This window comes from the organism of the source record quoted next, unplaced genomic scaffold (genome assembly GCF_019419815.1).
Source record: "Pyrus x bretschneideri cultivar Hongxiangsu unplaced genomic scaffold, Pyrus_bretschneideri_v1 Contig27, whole genome shotgun sequence".
Taxonomy (NCBI): domain Eukaryota; kingdom Viridiplantae; phylum Streptophyta; class Magnoliopsida; order Rosales; family Rosaceae; genus Pyrus; species Pyrus x bretschneideri.
In genome coordinates this window covers 3,420,499-3,435,921 of record NW_025999579.1, presented here as the reverse complement: position 1 = coordinate 3,435,921, position 15,423 = coordinate 3,420,499, and the positions used below count along the sequence as shown (strand labels likewise).

Here is a 15,423-nt window from a genome sequence, read left to right as displayed (position 1 = left end):
CTGACGTTGCATACTTTACTGTCTAACCGGAAGGATGGAATGCGTTTGCTATGAACAATTCCTCGTGGTAGACGACGAAAGGATGTTACAACACCAATGCTCCCTTGCGAAGTCTGAAAACGTAATGAGTTCCAGAAAAAGCCTAGTTTACAGCTTCAAAGAAAAGAACCTGTGGTTGCAAATGCCCTCTTTCACACATGTTAAGAACATCAACCCAGCCACCAATCACCTGTAGACACATCAGACACAAATTATAACGAAGGCGGAAAGAAGAGCAAAATAAGGCATGATTTACACTAGAATAACCGACTTTACCTTGACAGTTTTATCATCGTACATAATCCAGCATCCACCGTCATGACTATAGGCAAAGCAATGGTAATGTTGTCCATAGTAGCAAACCTAAAAGTAAATAGTAGATATGAGATAAAACGAGAGAGCGGTATCCATAAATTCTTGCTGAGATTCAAAAGTTATGCACCGATAACATAGGAGCCAGTTTCCAATTAAACAAACGAAATTGGATATATTAATAATAAAAAGGCCAGAGGAATCTAAGTTTATGGATAAGAAGTGTAAGCCGTTGTCATTTCACAACCAGAGGAAAAATACGCAATGCAGGTTGCATTTTGGGAAAACAGAACGCTACTATGTGCATGACAACAACATTGAGGGTTATCCAAATATGCATACCACAGAAACCAAGTTGTGCGTGGTCTTTGGATCCAGGCCACGATAAAGGACGCTGATATCTATCTCAGTATTAAGAGCTGCCAATGTTGCTTTGATGTCATCAGCACTCTCGCATGTCTTCTGCCAGCCCAGAACTGCACGAAGAAACAAAAATGTTGATGAGTTTTCAGGGTAAGCCAGTTTCCCTCTTTACAAACATAAGTGAGCAATGAATATTCTCATGATAAGTCTTCAAGTCACCTGTTGTGAAAACATGTGGTGGGGTTGAAAGAATGTGATGGATATGGTTGAGCTTCCCGCAGCCACCAGCTTCAGAATCACAGGCTAACTGGTGATTCATCTCCACATGATTTAGAAGCTCGTCATAGGAGCTTTCTGCACACATAACCTGAATAGCAAAGAAAGATAAAAAGAGATAGATGCAATCAGTTACGACTGCCTGAAACACTAACAAGTTGCTTAGACTAAAAATTTCAACCATCAAGAAAATAAACAATCATAAAAATTGTTAACTGATACCTTCATTGTTCGCAGAGCACTGGCATTTATGTTATGGAAGAAGGAAGTATACTTGAGATGTCTGGACTCCAAACCACAATTGTAGCAATTCATTCGTTCGAAAATGTCCATGCCAAAGATGGAATGCACTATACAAGCATTGTTTGAACAATCCCAAGACCCTGGACAACCACTTTCCACTGATTCAGCATCAGAAACACTTGAACCAGGAGTAAATGACCGGTGAAGACAATCAAATATGACCACCAAAACTTCAGAAGCATCATTCATCTGAGCCTGTACGGTTGCTAAAATGTTAGTACCAGCTTCCAAAAATGAAGATAAATTCATGACATATGAGCCAAATATGACTTCAGAATAATTGTAGATTTGTACGAGAGGCAAGGGATACAATCAAATTCTCTAAATATACCTCCTGGAAGAAATTACTTTCTGGATACAGGTTGCTTAAAGCTATTCTCAAAGAAGTAGGGGCAACTGCTTCTCTACGAGTATCTGCAGATGCATTGCTCAGAGCAGTAAAGATTTCATACAATGCACAGACAACACAAGGACTCCCCACATGAACGTGCTTTGATGTTGATCTCCGGAGTAACTCATCTCGAAACAGTCTAATATGCCATAAAGACTGCAATAACAAGATTAAAAAGCAATGTTTCAATATCAATACGATGCTCGGGAAAAATGAACCAACAACATAAATTGACAAGCACTCTGTATTAATAGACCTGTATAATAACATTCAGAAAGCAGTTGTATTCACCAACTTCATTCTTTAACCCTGTGCCAAATATATCGGTTTCATTCGCATTTTCATTTATGATGTCATTGTGTAAAACACCACTATCTACATCTGGAGATATTCTTCTGGCCATCCTCAAATTTGAAACTACAGGAAACTTCTGACGCTCTTGGAATGTGTCTGCGAAATAGCATGAATAAAAAAGGTCAGACAGTTGCACAAAATATTATACCATATGGTAAGTGCTCAGAGCCTCACCTGATGGAAAAAAATGCATCAGTGAGACGGCTAGTAGAAGTACAACTTGACAAGGTTTAGCGTATTTTTATTAGACTGCATTATACACTCTCCACAAGCCCTCAATTTATCATCAAGGCCCTCTATTAATCATACTTAGATCACATACTTGCTGTCAGTATATCTTTTGTTATTCATGCATGATTCCGAACCAGATTATTGCACAGAATTATATTTCAAGACGAAGAAATGCTCTCAATACCTACTTAATGCTTTTTCCTGATGACAATAAATAAAATTAGTGCAAAATCTACCAGAGATGACAGCTTTTTGATTTTCCTAAAAAGTCAAGGTTACTGATCTGACTCACTTATAGTTGAACTCTAACATGAACAAATCTGAGACAACTTATCTAGTTCATTCATAGCCCATCCGACAGACTAGTCAAACAAATATGGAAATCATCATCTGTTAACTACAAGCATGGAGGTGGAATTTCTTCCTCACATACCTCAGCCCTACCATGGGTTGATCCTAGACCTCCTCTTTATTATAAAGGGGTACCATTGTGACAACCATGGTCAGAGGTTTATACATGTAAAGAATAAGTAACATAACAAAGAGACCACATAAATAAGAGAATAATTTTACCTAGGCTTTGGCGTACGGCCTTTTTAAGGTCAGCTTGGAACCTTTCTTCGTCAACTTCCTCTGCTCGTTGCTGTCTCAATTCCTTTGTTCCATTGTCTGCCAAAACAGTATAACCGGTTTTCACTTAACAAAACTCATGCTCATATTAACGCCAAATTTCCCCCAAAAAAAAAAAAAGATAGATGATCTTTGGTCATATTTGCAGAGCAGTAAAAACAGTGTGTTCAAATGAAAGAACATAAACTTCATGCTAATGAGACCATAGGACGAATCACTACGCATATAAAATTCTAATTTTATTATAAACTACTAGGCAACATTTTGGATGAGCAAGTAGAGATGAGGTTACCAAATAGAAATTCATACTACAAAAGAAATATCTTTTTATAAAGATATTACCAACAATCTTAGGTAAACATTTTCCCTTAACTATAAAATGAGAATACGCGAAAGGACAAAATTGGCTAGTCAACAAGCAAACAATGACAGGGCCACTAATGTTGACATTGTTCAACGTACTGTCAAAATAATCAATCATCGAAACTAGAGTGGAAACAGTGGAAACCATGAAGGATATGCAAAACTTACTGTTGTTGGTAAGAAGATTGTCATTTGAACCCTCCACACTTGACCTCCCAACTTCAACATTTTCCTTTCCAGATGACAAGCCTTGAGACTTTCCATCAAGCACTTTTGTGGAACTCCTCTGTCTTCGGTTTTTCCTTCCTGTCCGTCGATCAGAAGGCAAATAACCATCATCTTCTAGAATTCCTCCATTTGGCAGGCCTGCTCAAGAAAATACACAATGACAACATCTCCTATTATTAAATTAACCCCAATCTCATACAATGAAATCCTACACCAACCTTGGTTAACTTTAGCTTGATGAGCACTAGAAACGGTAGGAGAATTGACTGGCACTGCAGAAACATTTACCAGGTTAACAGGCACGCCTTCTAAATTGTTGGTGAATCCAGTCTTCTGTGCCAACTGCTCCTAGAAAACATTTTCATTAGTTTTCCTACTTTCTCTAAATATCCTCTAATTTAGACAGTATTCCTCTTCAAATATCTTTAGTATTCAGTTCAATATACCAATTATTTATTAAATTTAACCTAGAAAGAAGGAAACAGATACGAGAAGGGCACAACCTAACAATGATTACCTGGACAGAACGCTTGAATGGCTCATTAACATCTTGACCATTAGCACAAGGCTCCAAGTTAACATCATGCGGTCCCTCCACCACCTTCTCTGAATGCAATTGAGTAGATTTCTTATTTTGCTCAGCAAGGTGCTTCTGCTTAGCTTCCTTTTCAATTTGTCTTTGAAACTTTAATGTTTCTTCCAGCTTTCTTTCCTCTTCTTCAAGTTCAATTCTCCGTTTGCATTCCTCTTCCAGCTGTTTCAAGTCATTGCCATTCAAAGAAATAACCAGCTCAGAATCTGGAAATGCACTATCAGATGCCCCTGGAAAGGAACTGCAGCAAGAGACGCATCAGATATACATCAAAAATAAACTATAGCCAGTACCCAGCAATTATAATGGAAGGATAACATTATGAGGATAGAGTCAAAACAAATGTGCATGTTAGGAGCAAGGAGACATACAGCTCAGAAGTCTCATCATGATGATAGTACTCGTCCGAAACCCCACTACCCTACAGAAGTAAGAAAAAAAAAATCGGATATAATGATGTCTTCATGGATTTGTAACATACATATAAACACCACAAAGAAAATAACAACCAGAAAACAGGATTAAAACCTTTGAATCTTTTGCTTTTCTGAACTCCTTGTTCTTCTTCTTATCCTTTGTTTTTTCCTGTGAATGTCTCAAATTATCGTTTCCTCCTCTGACACCTTTCTTAGAATCAAGTGCAAGTTCTGCCAAAAATGCTTCCCTTGCAGCATCGGACTTTTCTGTGGCATCTTTCTCAGCCAGATCCTCCAAATGTGCCTATAGATATAGACACAAGAATACATACTGTTAAACTCAGAAGCCTTAAACATGGCACAAAGATTAAATTTGTTTAATACATACCCGCAGGTATGACTTCACTAGAGGCAAGAGTATCGACCGATAATCATGGGCAGAAATATGTTCAAGCTTAACTTCCATTTGCTGCATTCCAGTAACATTTTGCATAATCCGTGCATCTATTTTGCTAAGCTGCATGAAAAAACAGCTGAGGTAAAATGGCAACGATCAATATCATTATTTTAATTAAAAGGTAAGCCAACTTAGAATCTATCAACTGACCTCTACATATAATTGTTCTTTCCGTCTCTGAATTGCAACTTCTACACATGTGTCCACCTGCTGTACATAATCCTTGGCTCTCCGATCATCATCTTCCCCAAGTTCCAAGTCACATAACTGAGAAGTCACACCACCATAAGTTTCCTCATATCCAAACTGATTAATATTTAGAGCTTCAGATTCTTTTAACACATTTGATATGGCATCTAATTCAGTCCTATTGCTGAGGAACATCACATCATTCTCTCTCCTGAGAAGCTCTTCTCTCCTCTTCTTTAGAATGGACTCAAAGCTTCGGTGGGCAAACTCTGTGACACTTTCCCTCTTCTTACCTTCTTCAATACAAAGATCCTCCACTGCCTGTAATGCTTCTTCATAGTTTAAATGCTCACACTTTTTCTCACAGAGAGACTGCAGGTGGTAAAACTCCTTTTCAAGCATCTGAAGGATTTCCATCCCTTGTTTTGTTTTCTCTTCTTTTGTGTGTACCCAGGATGTCAGTTGTTCCCCACTAGTTGGACCTGCAAATATCCAGGACAGCAGAGCATCGGAATCAGGAGGAACCCCATTTTCATTACCAACGACAGCAACAGGAGCAGCGTCAGTGACAGGATGATGACCAACATCACATGTACATTCAGATGACAATAGACACTCATCCAAAATGAGGCAGGATGCATCTCCATTGAGAACAATCCTCTCCTTAATCTCTACACCCTTAGTTGCGTTATTCGCATCATCCGCAGGACTGCTACTTTTGTCAGAATATCTACCTAAACCACAAGCATGGGACAGGTCCTGCAAGAACTTGAGGATTTTCCTAAGCCGGGTAGCTCCTAGAAAGCAAATGCACATAGGTGTTTGCTCCACACCGTGGTTGAGAAGCTGAGAACAGGAAGCCTGTAGCTCATCCATTGTAAATTGTATCACCCTGTTAAGATGGCTTGCAGCAAGATATTTGTGCCTGATAAGCACCTCAAATAAGGCATGAATTCTTTCAAGAAGCTTTTCGCGCTCAGAATCATCAGATACTGGCCAACCATTAGCAACAGAAGAATAAGCAATCGACCCATTGTCCTCCTCGCACTCCCCACACTCAACATGGGCAAGTTTCTTATGGTTATTTCCCTCAACAGTACAGCCACTAGGACTATCCCCAAGCATTTCCTTCTCAGGCGAAGAATCCCACGCATCTTTGAAGCACTCATCACAATCCTTGTTATGATTCCCAGAGTAGAAATCCTCAACCACCTCAGGCTCCTTGCATTTTCTTTGATCCGTAAGCATTCCAACTGCAGACGACGCATCCAACGGTTTCCATGAACTACTAAGCAGCATCTCAGTCCATTCATTTTCAACCTTTTGAGGCAAAACTGACTGCATTTTGGGGGTAAGGTTTCCCACATGCTCTTGCACAACATGGTGCATATGGGACTCACAATCCACAAACTTCTCATTACATCTACAACAAACCCATAACTTCCAGCTCCTATTACTCTCCGCAAATGTCAATGCCTCTGATAAAACCTCATTTGCCAAACCATCCTTAGACGAACTAAACTTCGCCTTAAGATCGCTAACTCTAACCTTAAGTAACTCTTTCTTCATATCAACAGTCAATGATTTCCAAAATGACCGAACCAAATCCTTCCTCTCCGCTGAGGACCCATTTTTCCTCAAGTTCCCAAACTTTCTCCTCTCACCACCTCTCTGACTAGACCCCGATGACGAATCTAATCCCCTATCACTCTTCTCACCCTCATTTCCCAATTGAGGCACATCAGACTTCTGCTGCAAGAGCCTCGCCGCTGCCACTCTCACTTCAATCTCTTTCCTTCTCTCCTCCGGCGTCTTAGTGGCCTTCTTAATCTCATTAGGCCGCCTGGTCTGCACCAGCCTCACCTCCATTGGGTCCTCCGTGGCCCTCCGAATAGGAATCAACCGAAACTTCTCCTCCCCATTGCCCAAATTCTTCATCCAAGTCGAAATCGAAGCGATATTGGACTTCTGAATAAGCTGCCTCAGCTCATTCTGCACGTGCCCAATTCGAGCATCGGCCGTTGATATCTTCTGCTGGCTCTCCTCCTGCAAGCTCTCCCTGGCGGGATCGACCGGCTTCTCGATCGCCAGCGCCCGCTCGCACTCCGCCACCACTTCCTCGTACTCCTTCCCGTCGTTGGCCGCCTCATAGAGCAAATTGGCGTAGAAGTGCGCGAACTCGATCGAGTTCGGCGAAAGCTCGACGGCTCGGCGCGCTGAGTCCATCGCGTTTCGCAAATGCCGCTGCTTCGAGTTGGGGTCGTCGATAATCGAGGCGACCTTGACGCACACAGTTCCCTGGACTCGGTGAATCAGCGCCGAGTGAGCCGAGTTCTCGTACCGCTGGCACGACTCCTTCATCAGCCGCAGCGCCTTGGTGTGGTTCCCCCGCCGCAGAGCGGTCAGGGCCCGCTCGCATTCCACCTTCGCCGCCCCGCCGTCCGATTCGATCATCGGCAACGGCGAGGATTCGATCTTGTTATTCGAGAGGAGTAGGGCATCGGGCTCAGCTTCGACAAGAGCCAGAGTGGTGTCTGATTGGGACGAAAAGACGGCGTCTCCATCGGTCACCGGGAGTGGCTGAACAGCCGCCGGCGACTGCTTGGGTCGCGGAGCAGCGTTTCGCTTCTTATTACCCATGTATCGAACTCTCTCCCAATCCCCAACTCACATGCATATGTGTGTGTGTGTGTATATATATATATATATAATTCTCTCTCTATTTTATCTGTATATATGTGCACCTATACATATATGTCGATGTATAAAGTTTTCAGGGTTCTTAAAGGGGAGGATGGTTGGGGAAGGACTGGAATTTCACAAGGGGGACGGCGGCGATGAGTGATCGGCGGCGATTTTTAGAGAGACAGAATGGGGAGAGTGAGAGAGAGAGAGACGCTACCTACTAGTAGAAGTGGCCATGGAAGAAGAAAAGGCCATTAGAGGTTTGATGAGGAAATAAGCAAAATGGAGAAAGGCGGATTAAGGTTATTTATGTTATATGTGTGTGGGGATTGTGATTAGACTCTCTTAAAAATGTTGTTAATTATGGTTTCGTTTTTGTTTTGGTTTTAGAATATGGTTTGACCAACGCTATTCGCAAAAGTGATACTTTTTATAAATTATCTATTATTTTACTGTTTAACATTATTTTTCATGCTAATATTATAAAATATTAAGTTAAAAAATTAAGGTGACAGAAAGCTCTTTCAATTTTGAGAGATTCAGTTTAGCATTTCTCATATGATTTTAAACGGGATAGTGGTTACAAGTTGGAAATTTAGGTAAACTATAAAAACACGAGTCTCGCGTAATAATAAGATTTGAATTGTTATTAATAAGGAAAACTAATGAAAGAGTTTGAAAATTTTAAGTTTTAACGATAAAGACAAAATAAAAGGTAAAGTGAATAGTATCATGATTAACTTTTTAATGTAAAAATATAATTTTTCATTAAAATGAACAGTACTGAAAATTTTTCATTAAAATCCCCTTATTTATAATGTCGAACTTTGAACTTCTTATTATTAATTTAATTTTGAGCTATCGCAAGTGAGTACACATAGCTTCTCAATAAATAGTGTCTTTTGAGTACTTCCTTGAGAAGGTTAATATTTTTTTTTTTTAATCAAAAATATAGTTTAATTGCCCAAGAAAAAGTAGGATATGCAATAATTGATTAAAAAAATATATATATGTTAAAGATTAAAAAAAATAAATCTTTTGATTACTTCCTTGAGAAGGCTATCTTTACTTTTCTTTATTGTTGGGTGGAATCTTTGTAAGTGAGGTCTTTGATGACTTGGAAATCAAAATGACTCAAGCTCTTTTATTTCTGCCCACAAGTTAAAGATTGAATGAGTTACAAAACATTCATGGGTGAAATAATGACTTGAATGAGTTGCGTAACATTGATTTTGAATTTACGTTTTTAAAATAATGTAAAGATAAATTACATATTGAATCGGATTTGTGAGAGTAATTTAGATAGTAAATTTAAGTTTGAAGAGATATCTGATACTTTAATTTAAATTAATATGAAACAGAAAGTAGGTTGAGAGTAAAAAGAAATTATATGAGAATAAAGTATGTAAATCTTGATTAGGTGCACAAACTTTTGTGTGCTCTGAAGTACCGATTACCAACCATTAAATCTTAATTGTAGATATTTATATAAAAATCTAAAGGTTAAACTCCGCAATACCCAAAAAAGTCCCTTCCATCGTACATCTCTCGATTTATTATTTATGTGATAAAAAAAGATTACGAATATGCATCCGGAAATAGCTAAGAATTTGTGTACACAAGTCCTCAGCATTTTTATCACACCTTTTTTTTATTTTTTATGTTAGTCTCGACAGAATCAGACCACACCAACTTCAGTCCAAAAGAAAAAGGAAGCTCACCAACTTAACGGTCAATCTGAAACTACCAAACACTTGAAAACATTTTTCAACTGGTTTATGTCCGTTGAATCTCTGCCGGGGTGTTTGGTGAGTTGAAAAACCATCCCTAAAGCATGTCCTGTTCCACTACTTAACAAAATCCAAATTAGGGTTTCTGCTAAAACAATTTTATTTGATCTGTAAACAGCTGCACATGAGAACAACATAAGTACATTGTCATAATACATAATGAGGCCTCAATCAACCCCAACCTGCTCATCATCTCATCATCTTCCCTGCCGAGAAGGAAAACAAAAACCGTTCGGTAATGACAGAGCGGAAGAAGCGCTACCGCCTACAGTAAATGCATTCGCTCCACATAAGATTGGAGCAACCACCTGTTAAGAGGCTCCCCACATCCTATAAAACAACCAGAATTGCCGTTTTCAGTGAAGAATGGGAAGTGAAAAGCATTCAGCAGTTCCTGCACTGCCTGCCTAACCAAAGAAGATCCTGTAACCCTACTCCGCCGGCCCCATCCTGTCACTATATCAATCCGGCTTGGACAAATCCCAGATATTAGCATTTGTTGGCGAAACCAAGCAAGTGTTCTTGATAGTGTTGTGACAGCAGTACCGTCAGACATAACGTGCAGGTTTATAAGCCAATAGCATGAGCTTTTCTCTGTGATAGCATCTGGATAGACATTCTTTTGTGCAGCCACCTCCCAGACAGAACCCGCCTCCTCCTTTAGCCCCGCCTTGTGAAGAAAATCCACTACCGCATCTACTAGTCCCCTCTTGCTTTCTCTATCCTCGCTATGCATCAGATCCAAGAACCTGCACATGTGATCTCGCACGTTTTGACCATCTGGTCCTGCCGATGGCATAGACAGTAAGAATGTATGTGCAGGATGGCCTGTGACTGCCATAAGCTCACCGCAAAATCTCTTGTCATATGGTGATTGTGCTTCTGTGCAACAACTGATAAGCAAGGTATATGTCTGCAGAGAAGGGTTTAGACCTAAACCCATCATGCTTTGCAGCAAGTGATAGGCATCTGACAACTGGTGCACCCTAAGAAACGCACTGAGCAGAGAATTGCAAGTAGGCACATTAGGACGTAAACCTGCATGAAGCATTGCTTGATACCAATTCCAGGCTTTTTCCACATTACCGACCTTACCCCACAAATCCACCAAAAGACCATAAACAGGCTCATCAGGTACCCAGTTCTTCCGTTTCATTTCATGAAAAACCGCCTCGGCTTCCTCAAGATATCCACAATGGCCAAGGACCTCCATTACTATGCTATAAGTTACTTTATCTGGTTCAAATCCCGCACCCTGCATGTCACGGTAGAGCTTTAAAGAAGTCTCATAATTCCTTGCCTTGGCCTGCAAAGCTATCATGATATTATACGTGACCAAATTGGGAACACAACCATGATTAACCATCTCACAAAATAGCCGATGAGCAGCAGCTAAATGACCAGCTTTCCCAAGACAGTTGATCATAACACTGTACGTGAATGTGTCAGGAGCAAGACCAGCCTCTTGCATCCTGTCATACAATCCTAGGGCAACATCAAGAAACCCAGCTTTTGCATGGATGTCAATTAGTGTGCAGTAGGTGACACGGTCAGGTTCACATCCCGCTTCTTGCATTTGATTAAACACATTCCTTGCTTCTTTTAAATAGTTTGCACGGCCATAACTATGAATTAGACGGTTATATGTCACAACATTTGGCTGGCAACCTTCTTTCACCATCTGATTAAGCAATTTGTTAATGGCACCAAACTGCCTGGAACGGCCAAGGATCCCAACCATGGTGGTATAAGTGTGCCCATCATGCTTGAATCCTGCTTGCCGCTTAAGCCAATAAAAAAATCCAAGAGCAACGGAATGATCTTGAAGTTGCTTTAAAATTTGGTTTGCTTGATATGCATCCATTGAACAGTTGAGATTTCCAAGAGCGGCCTCTGCAGCTGGACCCCATCTCATCTGTTGCAGTATGTGAGAAACATTATGAACAACATTCCCAGTGTGAGCATACTGTCTGTTGATTTGCGGAGCTATTCCTGTTGGCATTTTCACATCTCTTGTGGGCCTGTCGAAACTTTTAGAGGCACGACCGATGGTCTCTGCATCGGAAGCCTGCACACTGGAACTGTAATTTGGAATGAAGTTTGAATGAGGTTTTGATTTCGGTGCCATAGACCTGTTCTGATGACGGTCGGAATATACAACATGAGGTACCGCTGAGCTTTCTGTCCTAGTACATGGAACATGATTTAGACCTTTAACGAAACTGGATTTCTCACCTTTGCCCTTTTGACCATGATTATTACTTGTAGGCTTTGATGCAGCTGATACCTCAGTAGATTCTTTTGGATGTACACTAGTGAAATGCTCTTTTTTTATTTGTTTCACGTGTGATGGCTTGATACCACTGAGGGGTCTCGTCGGATCAACCATACAGTTATTAAGGATTCCAAGCCCATCAGATAAAGGAAGCTTGCCATTTACTATATCAGACAGAAAATTTACAGCAGCAACTCCTGCCTTAGCAAACTGGTCTGCAACGAGAGGTGATGAGTGCACCACATCTGTGGTACTAGCATAACTTACAGTCTCCGATCTCCCAAAAGATCGTGGTGCTGTTGCAACCTTATTAATAGAAGCTGTATGGTCGACACTTTCGGCTTTACGAAGACCTGCCACTTTTACTGCATCTCCGAAAAGGATGGTTCCTGCCCTTGCTGAAGGTTTAGATACCATGGTCAATGGATTTTGGGCAAGTGCTAGCTGCCTTTGCGAAACACAAGTTTCATCTTCAGAGCAAGAGCATGAATTTCCATCTGTGGCACTACATCGTGGCCCGGTAAGGAAGAATGACCTCGCACCACTTGAAAGGTTACTTAATTGCTTTGCTCGCAACATAATTTACTGACAGGGTATCACCTGCATAAAAAGAATGGATATGAATTAGTAACATAAGAACAATTCTAGGTTTCTAACATCTTAAAAGAAAAGCTAGTGAGTACTGAGTAAGGAGTGACCGGCAGTCAACCACAAGTCAATTCCAGCTTTTCTAATCTACCCAACAGATAATTGATGTGAATCACCTTGGTCAGACACGATATCATATCAAACTTGCATCAAAACTACATAGTCGATTATCGTGAACCCTTAATACCTGGAATGCACGTCCCTAGATAAGACGAACTGCTCCACAGGGAAGATATCACTCATTCCCGTCAATAAGAAATGAACTCGTTAGATAAGAAAATTAATAGCATGGTCAGACTTCATTTCCAATTTGTTAACAAGTAGTCTTGAAATCCTCAAAGTGCTCAGTGATCCCAAATGGAGGTTGCACTCTTTACCATTCCACTCCAGCAATGGTAATGACTAAACCAATTCCTTGTGATTCTGAGATCATTGGTTAGTAGAACCTCTCAGAAACACGATGTTAGATTTGAATGTGATTTGTAAGGACTTCTTCAGGAAGACAAGTGTGAACAAGACACTCTATATTGTAACAATTCCATGAAGCACGTCCTGCACAGAATAGCACCAAACAAACTTACTTCAATACTTCTATCAGCAATAATTCTTCTTCAAGCGTATTTACTCAACAAAAAATTCCTAAACATACACATGTTGGACTTTATGATCAGCATTTCCATAGATTACAAATACACATGAATATAAGAGCTAACTAAGAATCTATCGAATTAGCACAGACAAGTGAGCAAGCAAGAAAGAACCTGATGAAGCCACTGATGAAAACCGAAAGATAAATCTTCTACTCACTCAGAACCCTTATGTTCAATCCAGTAGATAGGACTAGTATCATGTAAGCGAACGTATTTTTCTAACGAGCAGGGACTTATCTTACATTGACATAACCATAACCGCCTCCTTCCTATCATGGGATTGTAGTTGGTTACCGTAGAGTCTACGTTTTCTAACCAAGCCGTCCTATAAATCCTCCAAAAAAGGCAAGTGATCAACAGCTATATTGACTCTAATTAACATGTAATTAGGGTTCCAACAACACAGAGTCTTCGGCATCTCTTTCGAAATCAATAAACTGGCTCGCTCTGAATGTTTCGCGGGCGGAACTATATATACATTTCATCATTCAATTATACAACATCTCACTAGCATACCTAAAACTCAGCAGATACTATAGTTGCAAAAATTTCATTTTCTCTTTCTACTGTTAACATTTCTAGTACTAAAATTTATTTGTTTTATTTTCTTAATGACAAACAAAAGATCAACACATACAAGCAATCCATAACCTTAAATCCACATTTTCCAATGAAAATCCTCAATTCCCACACACAAATGAACACAAAGATTGAAACTTCCAGACCAGCAAAGCCACCCTCCAACGTTAATCAAAACAAAAACGCACAAAAACACAGAAAAAGAACTAATCTTCACGACATCTCAGACTTCTCCAACAAAACCCATGTTCTCAATTACCACAAAACACAGAAAAAAAAAACTAAAAATTCATCAGAAAAACCAAACAATGAAGAAAAAAACTCAGAGAGGGAGAGAGAGAGAGGCACCTGCAATGGTGAACGGGCTTCTGGGTTCTTAACGCGTGTGTAGTGAGAGAGAGGAGGGAGAGAAAGAGAGAGAGAGGGGATGGCAGCGTCTCTGCTCTCTCCGCCGTCAAGACTGGAGCTTTATTACTTTTCCAACCAAGTTGGGGAGAAGGAGGCTACCATACCATCAGCTGTTTTTTCTCTTCGCCCTACTTTGTATTTTCCCCGACGCGTACTGTGGGATGTTCGGGACACGTGTCAGAGCCTTCATGGTTAGTACGTGACCTGAATTCGGATCCCTGCCGAATTTTCTTCGTGAGAATCTCAGATATTCGTGAATCATATCTGTTTATCGTATATCGTGTGATCAGAAAGTATTTTAAATATTTTTATTTAAAAATAAATATAAACAATACTTCATAAAAATTAACCACATGATATACGATAAATGAACACAATTCATGAATTTCTAAAATCATCCTCAAAAGGATCCGGAGAGGATCCGGTTGGCTGATGAAAACCCTACTTCTACAGATTTCCTTCGGTTCAGAATTTTTATTTGATTTTAATACTTTTGGGAGGATTCAGTCTGGTTGGCTGTTCTTGTCACCATTCTTCTCCTGGACATACTATTTTTATGCTTTTTATGATCCATAAATAATTATAAAATAATATAGAAACAAATAGACATAAAATTTGGTTGGTCGAACGGTTATGATGGTGCAGGTGTAAAGTAGAAAGTTGAGGTAGAAGCTGGGGATTGCACCTGATGGCTGTGTCTACGTGGACGGAGACACGCCCCTTAGAGCACTCCCACCGTTGCATTTAGCTCGGGGGACCGGCTCCAGAACAAAGGCCCGAGGGCCGGTGGACGGCGTCCAGCGTGACGCAGGCCGGGGGACGGGGGAGGCCCGAGGGCCAGGCCCGTGAGGGATTGCCAGCCCTTGAGCCCGAGGTGGGAGTGACGCAAGGCTGACGCCAGGATGGCGTCAGCGTAATATTTTATTTTTTTTGTGTCAGGCGCGTGCACCCCACCCGCGCGTGGGGGCGCGTCCTGACACGTTAATCAGAAAAAAAAAAAGTTTGTCTGTTACCGTTGGGAAGCCACGTGGCTTCCCACGGTACGTTAGATCCTAACGGTCACTTAATGTGGACCGTTAGATCTCAACGGTAAAAAAAATTCAAACTGTCAGATTTAATATCCACCGTTCGATCTGAGATCAACGGTGGATATTAAAATGCTTTAAAAATTAAAAAATAAATGAAAAAATAGTTTTAAAAATCTGAAAAGTTACCGTTGTGACACGTGGCACAATCTGGAGCGT

General features: G+C 40.5%; 2 protein-coding genes across 4 annotated transcripts; both read right to left on the bottom strand.

The window, feature by feature from the left end:
- LOC103935400 lies at positions 1 to 8,112 on the bottom strand. 2 transcript variants are annotated; one of them, XM_009345163.3, is made up of 15 exons: positions 5,106 to 8,112; positions 4,887 to 5,015; positions 4,611 to 4,802; positions 4,454 to 4,503; positions 4,008 to 4,323; positions 3,709 to 3,838; positions 3,431 to 3,628; positions 2,843 to 2,938; positions 1,941 to 2,134; positions 1,625 to 1,840; positions 1,213 to 1,488; positions 934 to 1,081; positions 694 to 827; positions 316 to 402; positions 1 to 229 (listed from the first exon to the last, which is right to left on the bottom strand). In XM_009345163.3, exons 1-15 carry the CDS (start codon positions 7,782 to 7,784, stop codon positions 143 to 145), a joined length of 4,932 nt encoding a protein of 1,643 aa, XP_009343438.2. In that variant the 5' UTR covers positions 7,785 to 8,112; the 3' UTR covers positions 1 to 142. The 2 variants fall into 2 exon arrangements, with proteins under 2 accessions (XP_009343438.2, XP_009343439.2); XM_009345164.3 differs by having other exon boundaries at positions 3,709 to 3,832.
- Positions 8,113 to 9,695: 1,583 nt separating this feature from the next.
- LOC103935399 (pentatricopeptide repeat-containing protein At1g74750) lies at positions 9,696 to 14,303 on the bottom strand. Of its 2 annotated transcripts, XM_009345161.3 has the most exons (3): positions 14,120 to 14,303; positions 12,730 to 13,094; positions 9,696 to 12,494 (listed from the first exon to the last, which is right to left on the bottom strand). In XM_009345161.3, the coding sequence occupies exon 3, from the start codon at positions 12,471 to 12,473 to the stop codon at positions 9,885 to 9,887; it is 2,589 nt and encodes an 862-aa protein (XP_009343436.2). In that variant the 5' UTR covers positions 12,474 to 12,494; positions 12,730 to 13,094; positions 14,120 to 14,303; the 3' UTR covers positions 9,696 to 9,884. The 2 variants fall into 2 exon arrangements, with proteins under 2 accessions (XP_009343436.2, XP_009343437.2); XM_009345162.3 differs by lacking the exon at positions 12,730 to 13,094.
- Positions 14,304 to 15,423: the final 1,120 nt, after the last annotated feature.

Bases quoted from the DNA above. Each gene is read 5' to 3' on its own strand.
- LOC103935400 (XM_009345163.3), bottom strand. From the start codon at position 7,784: ATGGGTAATAAGAAGCGAAACGCTGCTCCGCGACCCAAGCAGTCGCCG. The intron at 4,324-4,453 runs GTATGTCTCCTT...CTCTTGCTGCAG, and splicing joins CATGATGAGACTTCTGAGCT to TTCCTTTCCAGGGGCATCTG. The intron at 3,839-4,007 runs GTAATCATTGTT...AATGTTTTCTAG, and splicing joins CATTCAAGCGTTCTGTCCAG to GAGCAGTTGGCACAGAAGAC.
- LOC103935399 (XM_009345161.3), bottom strand. From the start codon at position 12,473: ATGTTGCGAGCAAAGCAATTAAGTAACCTTTCAAGTGGTGCGAGGTCA.